The 11,119-nt window shown below is 43.3% G+C and overlaps 1 protein-coding gene across 1 annotated transcript in view; it reads left to right on the plus strand.

The window, feature by feature from the left end:
• Nucleotides 1–10,686, plus strand: part of LOC124597840 (glutamate receptor ionotropic, kainate 2) — a 1,390,744-nt gene extending 1,380,058 nt beyond the window's left edge. Inside the window, exons 17-18 of the mRNA XM_047135964.1 lie at nt 844–996; nt 10,137–10,686. Coding sequence (XP_046991920.1) covers nt 844–996; nt 10,137–10,202 — 219 coding nt within the window. The 3' untranslated portion in view covers nt 10,203–10,686. The remainder of the gene's footprint in view (nt 1–843; nt 997–10,136) is intronic.
• Nucleotides 10,687–11,119: the final 433 nt, after the last annotated feature.

Consider the following 11,119-nt stretch of genomic DNA (forward strand, 5'->3'; position numbering starts at 1 on the left):
CTGTCTGCTAGGTAAAATGAAACAGGCATTGTTAGTATTACAGTTATTAGCTGCCCCCCAAACTTTCTTCGAGTTACTACTCTCTCCAATGCAAAGTTATTTGTAGGTGCCATGGCTGATGTTCCACTATTTTATCCCTTTTCTGGTAAAGAACTTCTGTATACTACTTAATTCCATTTATTGCTGTGATCCAGACTTAAAGACTGAGGAGCATATCAATGTTTCAATGTTTGACACCAGTACAGCTGTTTTGTAGATTAAATTTACATTAATTAAATACAGTTAGGATTAGTAGTACTTTAGACAAATATATTAACATAATCGGCTTCTTTTTCTTCTGTTACCTACATCTCCTATCATCCACTGAATAAATATTAACACATTACTCAATCACATTACTGTTGCCATTAACACTACCAATATCTGAGACCCTTACACAGATTTGTGCTGCCAGTAACAACAGCAAACAATCTGAAAACAAACTGAATAATTCTAATGTAACCATTTACATTAGGAGTTTTATGTAGCATGTCAGTACTGAGCTGGATTTCTCCTACTCAACCGAGCGAGGTGGCGCAGTGGTTAGCACACTGGACTCGCATTCGGGAGGACGACGGTTCAATCCCGTCTCCGGCCATCCTGATTTAGGTTTTCCGTGATTTCCCTAAATCGTTTCAGGCAAATGCCGGGATGGTTCCTTTGAAAGGGCACGGCCGATTTCCTTCCCAATCCTTCCCTAACCCGAGCTTGCGCTCCGTCTCTAATGACCTCGTTGTCGACGAGACGTTAAACACTAACCACCACCACCATCTCCTACTCAAATTTTCTTCTGCTCTGTTCTAGCAATCCCTGTGCTCGGAAATGGCAGAGGAGCTGCGGTTTGCAGTCCGTTGCCACGGGTCACGGCAACGTCCAGCCTTGAAGCGCTCCTGTACGCGGTGTTCTCCAGGGACGACGTACGTTCCTGCCGCTCTGGAGATGCCACACATCAACGGGGTGAGGATTGTAGTAGCAGTTCAACACTGTTGCCTGAACAATAGCAACCTACATTTCCATTTCTTTTATGCATCATCAATTTTGTGACTGTTCTGATGCGATCTGCCACAATTTCCTCTCCTATGCCAATTTCTACATCTCAATATTTGCTGGATGAATTTCAGTCTCTGTCTTCCCCTATGGTTTTACCCTCTGTAGCTGCCTCAAGTGCTACACAGGTTATTCCTATTGTTCTGTACCATCATCTTCTTACTGTTTTCCATGAAGTTTTGCTGAAGTAAGAACAGTCTCACCTTTGTTTTTCGCTCCCTTTTTCCTTTCTTCATTTCCCTTCTCCTCTCATTCCTCAGTTTCGGCGTTTGTGGTTCCTCTTTTTCTTCTTCCTCCCTGTGTGCTCCTGAAGGCCGCCCAAGTGTCTGATGCGTAACAGATGACTGGGCAATGCATAATTCCCAGCCTCGGGTTGACATGTAGGGTTGGCACTTATCCCCTGGTACAGGCCTGGCCCAGGGAGGGGTGACTGCCTGAGCTGCAACCTTCACAAATTGCCGATTTGTCCCTCTGTCAGATGTGCGGGAGGTGTCACCTAAGGTGTGAACAGTCACCTAAGGCTGGTGCGCCCCTTGTGAAGGGAGGCTCCAGTTGGAAGGAACGTACCACTGGAGATGCTGGCAATCATGGGGGATTTTCTCGCAATGAGTCAATCATCTTCCCAATCAATGATTTTGAAATGTAAACATAATGAGGCTAATGATTTAGAGACCCCTCCCACTGCACCACAGTTCCTCGTGGTCTGCTGTGCTTCAGTCTGGAACCGCACGACCACTATGGTCACAGGTTAGAGCCCTGCCTTAGGCATGGAAGTGTGATGTCCTTAGGTTAGTTGGGTTTAAGTAGTTCTATGTTGTAGGGGACTTGATGACCTCAGATGTTAAGTCCCATAGTGCTCAGAGCCATTTGAACCATTTGAACCTCGTGGTCTCACGTACTGAAGATGGTCATTCCTTCGCCACGGTAAATCCGTTTATTATCCAGAAAGTTGTAGATGCAAGTGCCAGCCCTGTGAAATCCTGCTCTTGTTTACGGAATGGCACTTTGCTTTTGCAGACTGCTTCTGATTCTCAAGCACAACTACTGCTTGCTGCCTCACTACTCTACGGCTACCCTGTTCATGTTGAGACCCAGAGAACTTTGAATTCGTCCCTTGGTGTAATTTACACCAGGCTGCCCAATGGTCTAACTGAGGCCAAAATCCACTATTACCTCTCTGATCAGGGTGTCATTGCCATCCATCATGTAATGAAAAGGTAGATTCCTCCTGAGTGCCCACCCGCACTCTCTTTCTCACCTTTGATAAAGTGGTGCTACCGTCCAAGATCAAAGCAGGCTATGAAATTATCGCAGTCTGGCCATACATGCCAAACCCAATGCACTGCTACCAGTGTCATCATTTCAACCACACTAGAACGTCTAGTCTTGTAAACACCCAGCCAATTGTGTAACTGTGATAGGGATGCACATGAGGGCGATTGTCCTCCTCCTCATCCCCACTGTATCAACTGCAATGGCAGCCATGCCGCCTCCTCCCGGGATTGTCCTGCATATCTTGATGAGCAGGCTAAAGGAAAAAGTGCCTTACCCAGTAACTCGCACGTTAGTGGCTAGTCGCAAACCCTGTGTTCTCCTGTCTGGCACCTGTAGTTCTGTTCTTGCTACCCTCGCTCTATGAATGACATGGCCATGCAGACATGTGACCTCAAATTCAGCTCTGAGGTTGTGAAATCACCCAGTGTCGAGTACCATCACCAAACCCCTGTCCTGCTGTGCAACAAACCATCAGACTCTCACCTCAAGGGATGAAGCCACCAGGTACATAACCAGTCAGCAGGAAAGGACAGAAGGAGTACTCCCGTGAAGACTTCCTCCAGCCAAACAACACCCAATTCTTCCTCTAAATGGAAAGGCTCAAAGAAATCCACCAAAGGCAAACAGTCTTCTGCCAACTCAAAGATCCTCTTCGATGGTGTCGCCATGTGGTACCTTATCCCGGCCTCTGTCTTGCCGGTGTGCAGCACCAACTGTTTTTCAGCATTGGACTCCACAGACCGACCACACAAGCAAGCTAATGCTTCTGTGGACCCCATGAAGCAAGATCCTCCTGCTTCTGTGCCCTGTAGTAGCGACTCTACACCTGTTGTCACTCGGTGGCTGCTGAGTTGACACCCCTACATCTCTTCCTCCTCATGACTGTCCTCCAATGGAATGTTCATGGCCTTCGGTCCCACAAAGAGGATTTACGGCTGCTTTTAGCACCGCAGCACCCCCTTGTACTATGCCTCCAGGAAATGAAATTGTGCCCTCATGACCGCTTTGAGCTTTCACGTAACTTATTGATTCATTTTGACCTTCCTCCTGAGGTCAGCATTCCATCTAATAGAGGCGTCGTGCTGCTTATATGAGATGACATTCATAGACAAACCATCTTCCTGTCCACCCTTCTTCAAGCTGTTGCAGCTCACCTTTTCCTTCCCTGCCTGACTTTTTCCCTTTGTACCATTTATGTACCTCTGTCATTCAATGTCACCAGGGCAGACTTTTTTCAGCTTATTGGGCGGCTACCTCCTCCCCCATTTTTGCTACTCGGTGACTTTACTGCACATCATCCCCCTTGGGGTTCTCCCAGGACCTGTCCATGAGGTACCCTCTTGGCTGACCTTCTTAACCAAGAGGAAAACTCTTCTGCCTTAACACTGGAGCATCCATTTTTCTTTCCGATTCCTCGCACACCTATTCCCATTTGGTCCTGTCCTTTTGCACAGCCCAGCTTGCCCATCATCTTGAGTGGTCCGTTCTTACTGACACCTACTTGAGCGACCATTTCCCGTGTGCTCTCCATTTGTGGACTCCTCCCCCATCCATGAGCATGTCCAAATGGCAGCTTACTAAGGCTGACTGGCAGCTTTAGTCCTCCCCAAATGTGATGACCAGGTGGACTATCTCATCAACATGTTTTTAACTATCATCCTAAGATGGCAAATTGCATTCATTATAAACAGGTGCATGCAAAGTGTCATCGCATTCTTCGGGATAGCGAACCAGCTAGCTGGATTTCATTCACTAGTTCTTTTAACAGTTCCACCCCTTCCTCTGTGATGTGGCCTGACCTATGATGGATCTCTGGTACCAAGATCCATTGCCCCATTTCTGGCCTCACAGTAGCAGATGATGTTATCGTGAACCCTATTGCTATCACCAACACTGTGGGCCACCATTTTCCGGAAGTTTCGAGCTCTTCCCACTATCACCCTGCCTTCCTCCATCGGAGACAAGCGGGGGAGGCTGGGGCAATGCCCTTCTCTTCTCTTCTCTGAATCGTGAGTGCTACAATGCCGCCTTTACTATGAGGGAGCTTGATCATTCTCTCAGTTCATCCTGATCCTCCACCCCAGGGCCAGACGCCATCCACATTCAGATGTTGCAGCACCTTTCTCTTGCGGGCAAGCACTTTCTGCTTAACACATACAGCCGCATCTGGGTAGAGGACACATTTCCCATCCACTGGTGTGAAGCCACCATCTTACTCGTACCTTCCTTCCAGCTACCACCCCATCTCTCTTACCAGCTGCATTTGCTAGGTGATGGAATGTATGATTCATGCCTGGCTAGTATGGTGGCTCGAGTCTTGTAATTTACTGATGAATGCACAGTGTGGATTTTGAGCACAGTGTCCCGCAGTTGACCATCTTGTTACTTTGTCCACCCATGTCATGAATGGTTTTCTGCAGAAATCCCAGACTGTGGCCATGTTTTGGAGAAGGCCTATGACACCTGCTGTAGAACTGATATCCTCCGTACTCCTTACATGTGGGGCTTCCGTGGGCATCTGCCCTGTTTCCTTCCAGCATTTTTATAAGATCGAATTTTCAAGGTGCATCTGGGTTCTGTGTTGTCAGACAGCTTTATCCAGAAAAATGGTGTGCCTCAGGGTTCCGTCCTGAGTGTCATCCTTTTTGCTATCACCATTAACTCTATCATGGCCTGCCTCCCACCGGGCGTCTCTGGCTCCCTTTTTGGGGACGATTTTGCCATCTATTGCAGTTCTCCATAGACCTGTCTCACTGAGAGGCGTCTTCAGCGGTGTCTTGATTGTCGTCTTTACTCCTGGAGCATCGACAACAACTTTCACTTTTCCATTGACAAAACCATCTGTATAAATTTCTGGTGATGCAAATGGTTTCTTCCATCATCTTTATATCTTGGGCCTGTTGCCCTTCCGTTTGTTGGAAGTACGAAATTCCTGGGGCTCATGCTCGATAGGAAACACTCTTGGTCCTCCCATGTGTCTTACCTGGCAGCCTGCTGTACGCTGTTCCTCAATGTCCTATGTATCCTCAATGGTACTTCCTGGGGTGCTGATCGAACCACCCTCCTTCATTTGTAACTGTCCCATGTCTGTCTGAAACTCGATTATGGGAGCTTTGTTTATGCACCTGTATACCCATCCCTCTTACGCTGTCTCAACATTATCCACCATCATGGCATCCATTTGGCCACAGGCGCCTTTTACACCAGCCTGGTTGAGAGTCTGTATGCTGAACTACCCCTGTCCTACCACTGTGACTTTCTCCTCATCAGGTATGCATGCCGTTTGTTTGCCATGAGTGACCACCCATTCTATGCCTCCTTCTTTGACGATTCCTTTGCTTGTCAGTATGGGCCTCATCCTCCTTCTGTGTTACATCCTGGAGTCCACTTTCAGCACTTGCTATAGTGGCTTAACTTCACACTACCTGCACCTTTTCTGGTGGGTGTGAACCCTTCACCACCTTGGCTTCGTGAAGCAGCCCATGTTAATTGTGGCCTTCATTCACTTCCTAAGGACACTGCGCCAGCCTCAGTCTATCATCTTCAGTTTCACGACCTTCACATGGAACTTTGCAATAGTACCTTTGTATACACTGATGGCTCTTGAACTGACCGTGGGGTTGGGTGTGCCTTCATCATTGGCACCAATGTCTTTCGATATCAGCTTCCGGCACACTCCTCAGTATTTGTAGCTGAGCTCTTCGCTTTGTATCAGGCCACAGAGTACATCTGACAACACAGCCTTTTCAATTGTGTCCTCTGCTCAGACTCACTCAGTGCCCTTCAAAGTCTATGTGTGCTGTACACCGCCCATCCCTTAGCACAGCGGGTCCAGGAAAACTATCAACTGCTCACTCTTGGTGGAGCCTGTGTGATGTTTTTGTGGGTTCCTGGTCATGTCAGTCTGCCAGGAAACGAGGCTGCTGATGCTGCTGCCGAAGCTGCAGTCCTCGTACCTCAGCCCATGAGTACGTATATTCCCTCTGATGATCTCTGTGTTGCCGTCTGTCAGAAGGTGGTGTCCCTTTGGCATGGCCAATGGTCCTCCCTTCACGGGAATAAGCTTATTAGGCCTCTCCCAGTGGCTTGGATGACCTCCTCTAGGCCCTCCTGCCGGAAAGAGGTTATTTTAACTGAGTTGCATATTGGGCACTGCTTTTTGAGCCATCATCATTTGCTAAGTGGCGCTACATCACCTCTTTGTACACATTGCAGTCAAGTTTTAACTGTCTGCCACTTCCTGCTAGAATGTCCATTTTTTAACCTTTAACATTCTCATTTGGGTTTGCTGTCTGAGTTATCCGCTGTTTTAACAAATGACACGTGGGCTGTCGACCACGTCTTACTTTTTATCTACCAAAGCAATATGGTGAAGGCCATTTAATTTTTAGTTTTTGGACCTCCATTTCTGTATGGTGTCTTTTTTAGTCCTTTTTCCACGTGCCTGTTTTTAGCTGTCCTCTGTTATGTCAATTCGGACTGATGTATAGTTGTTTTTTAACTCCTCTCTGTCTTCGTGTTCTATAGTTTTGACTTGGGTGCATATGACCCCAGATGTTTTTGCATCCTAAAGCAAAACAAAACCAAAACCAATTATAAAATATCATTATTTAATACATGCAAATGTAATAAATTTTTATTTCATGAGGTGCTGCTGGTTACATTCATCCTTTATATTAGACTGAGAATTCACTATCCTATATGATTTTAAATAGATAAAATTTATTCTGTTAGGTCTGATAATTTCTGACTGGTGCAGAGTTTTAGATGATGCTGGTGCAGTATTCATCAACACATATGATTTCTGTTCACATAAATCTGGAGCTTTGTCCACAAAATTTTTCTATGCTTACCTGTTACTTACTGTGCATGGCCTCCTTCCAAATACTCTCCTCCACAATTGATACACCACTCCCAATGCTGTTTCCACTTCTAGAAGCAGTCTTGGTGTGCCTCTTGGTGGATCACATGAAGCGCCATCAGCAAATTTTCTTCCATCTCCTCTGTTGTTAAACATCTTCATTTGGTCAATTGGGTTTTCAACTATGGAAATAAAAGAAGTCCACAGGGGCCAAGTCTGGAGAGTATGGAGGATGGAAATGAAATGTCGTGTGGCTAGGGCCTCCCGTCGGGTAGACCATTTGCCTGGTGCAGGTCTTTCGATTTGACGCCACTTCGGTGACCTGCTCGTCGATGAGGATGAAATGATGATGATTAGGACAACACAACACCCAGTCCCTGAGCGGATAAAATCTCCGACCCAGCTGGGAATCGAACCCGGGCCCTTAGGATTGACAGTCTGTCACGCTGACCACTCAGCTACCGGGGCGGACAGTATGGAGGATGAGACAGCACAGAATTTTTTTTTTTTTTTTTTTTTTTTTGCAATAGTCACGCACCAGGTGGATGAATGTGCAGGTGCATCATCGTGATGCAAGAGCCATGAATTGTCTTACCACATTTTAGGCTGTTTCCTTCTCACATTTTCTTGCAGGCATCGCAACACCTCCTGATAGTACCATCACAGTTTCTCCCTGTGGCATAAATTCATAATGAACTAATCCTTCAAAGCCAAAGAAAACTATGAAACTATGAGCATGGCTTTGACATGTGACCTGACCTGACAAGTTTGTTTCAGTCTTGGAGAAACTTTCCCAACCCATTGTGAAGACTGAACCTTGGTCCCAACATCATAACCATAGACCCACATCTCATCACCAGTTATGGTTCTCTTAAGGAACATATTGTTCTTGTTTGCACAGTCCAAAAACTCGTCACAGACTGCGAGGCAAAGGTCTTTCTGGTCTTCACTCATGAGCTGTGGGATGAACTTAGTAGCAACACAGTGCATTCCAAGATGCTGTGTTAGGATTTCATGACACGAGACACACACAATTTCATTGACATTCCCGACAGGAGCGTCGTCAGTGGACATCGAAGGTTGTCCTGAACAAGGGTCATTAATCTCTGCCTGGCCATTTTTAAAGCATGTGAACCATTTTTAACACCAAGTATGGTTTAAGCACTTCTCACCGTAGGCTTCCTATATCACTTGGTATGTCTCTGTAAAGGTTTTCTTGAATTTCAAGCAGAATTTGCTTTGCTCCTCTAATCCTGCCATCTCAAAATTCACAAACTGTATGACACAATGTTCTACTTGATACAGCACTGAACAATAAGTAAGACATACAACAATAAAACTTCCGGCAGTTACACATTAAACACAGGTGTGTGTAGGGATGCTAACCACATTTCACCCCAACACACCTTTAGCGCGACATTATGAATGTCCCAGAATTTTTTAAACAGGCCTCGCATGAACTACAAGTATATGAAGAATGACATGGGCAACATAAAATTAGTACAAGAAAATTTGTCACTAAAACATTTGAGGCACTGTAATTATTATTTTTGTCATAGCATTGTTGATGTATGGTAGTTTAGCCTCCAGTTTGTTTCCTGATGAACTAATAATTAAATGCAGATGAAAAGTCAGTACTTATCAGGACAAAGTGGAGAAATATTTGATGGTGGCACAAAAAAGTGAGAATTTCCAAATCTCTTGGAACTTTTTGCTAACACAGACCCTAAGCCAGGGCTGTTGAGTGAAACTGATTAAACACTCATCTCGCGTAACTGGAAACTCTCCCCTTAATGTTGCATTCAGAATAACTTCTCTGTTCTCATGTGCCTTTCAAGTATATTCTCCATCTTCCAGTCCTTCTTACATTGTCCCTTGATATGACAAAACGTGAAATTTATCATGTTTTTTACACTCTCTCTTGCTGTGTGTCTATCAAGCACAAGTTTTATCCACTGTTTTTATTTTAAAGAAAGCTGTTGCCAGTAACCACATTATGCATATTTATCTTTTTTAAATTTCCTTTACTTTACGTCTGTGGTCACAAACTTTTTGTCAACAGATTACCCATTTTGGTCTATAATGACCATCTTCAGATCTGAAGCAAAATATGGGAAAACATAAATACAATAGCAGATCGTCTACAGCTTAAAACAATAAAATAGACCATAATGAAAAGTACTACTGACATACATATACATTTGTGCACTTTAAGTGTGAAGAGGCATACCTGTTTTATAAAAACAATGTCCTAATGTATTGAAGCCATAGTGGCATTGTCAAACAATAAATGCAAAATCAGCACCAGCATCATCAAATATTTATAAATAACAGCATATGCACGAGTCTTCATGTCAGCATCACTACTGTCAAAACAAACTGTCTTACAGTAGCCACAAGATGTTTGTGTTGTAAGTTCACCAGATGTCACTATTGTAGGCATACACAAGTCTTTTGTTTTATAGTTTTTATATTATTCTGTGCACTATGGAAGCCGTTTATTACTTGTGTCATTATCTATAACATTGGCACTTGAGCATATGTCAATTACTGTCTCTTAACTCTTCCTCTTTTTAACAATCTAATTTTTGTCATGTTCTATTTCATCGCATTTTATTACTGTAATGCCTCTTATACCTTATAAGCCCATTACAGACTTTACTGATTGTATCCTCCCTTTATTTTACATTGTTCAATTAATCACTGAAGACTTGTGTATGCCTACAATAGCGATATCTGGTGAACTTACTACACACACACACATCTGAAGATAGTCATTATAGACCAAAACCGGTAAACTGTTGACTAAAAGTTTGTGACCGTAGATGTAAAGTAAACGAAATTTATTCTATAGTCAGGTCACTGTTTTATTTGCAACAGTGTCATAGCTTGTTTATCTTTTTTATCTTTTCAGGAGACAGGGATCCTGCCTATGATTGAAATGAAGAAACCATCCCTGAGTTATGATCCTGATACCTAGCAGAATGTTCAGAGTGGATCACATCTCACAGACACTTTGTGATACCACTCAAGGGATTAAAAACAAAGAAGCTGCTGTGATAATAAGTGAAAATGTACAGTTCCCTGCTCATTGTGGCACATTTTTGACATGAACTGAGTTCAATTCAGAGAAGTGTCAGGTGTGTTTTCTGACTGAAGACTTATAAGAACAATAGTGCAGTGAAAAATTGAGTACAGACTACAATAAATGGGTTGAAAGTCCCATGGCCTAAGGTACTGTCTTTCGTGAAATACAAATAAAGTACTGTCATGATGTGCAGAAAACTTCCCATCACTTCCAATGGCAAATGTCATCCTCACAAAGGCAGAAAAACTATTTTTAATATTATAATTCTGTGGTACCTACAACTCAAGCTCTGGGACTTAGAGTGAATTAAGAATTTTTATTTTTAAAAATGAAATTAAAAGTACTTAATTTCAGTGTCACTTGTGCCAAGAGTAATTAAAATGTGTCTAATAAAACTACAAATTTTGTCACAAAATGTTTCATATTAAAAGTTCATTACATCTCAAGAATTTGAAGTGAATTTCATTATTTCCTCTCTTGAATATCATGGAATAACATTTGGAAGATATTTTGTTGTTAATAAAAAGATATGTTTTTCCCATTACACATATTTATCTACGTACACCATTTGTTTGTATATAGTAATGCAGCATGTTTTATTCCCAATGATCTCAGAATGAAATGGGCTCCATATATTCCCAATAATTTTTAACATAATACTGTGTTCTTAACTGGACAATATTGTTAATCTGATAAAATGTCAAAGTATTATTTAGACATAACAGTGAGTTCATATACCTATCACATGCAAGCATTGGATCACTTTACATATCTGTAACATTACAATAAAAATAATGCAAGCCCTTAAA

Source organism: Schistocerca americana, chromosome 1 (genome assembly GCF_021461395.2).
Source record: "Schistocerca americana isolate TAMUIC-IGC-003095 chromosome 1, iqSchAmer2.1, whole genome shotgun sequence".
Lineage (NCBI taxonomy): Eukaryota > Metazoa > Arthropoda > Insecta > Orthoptera > Acrididae > Schistocerca > Schistocerca americana.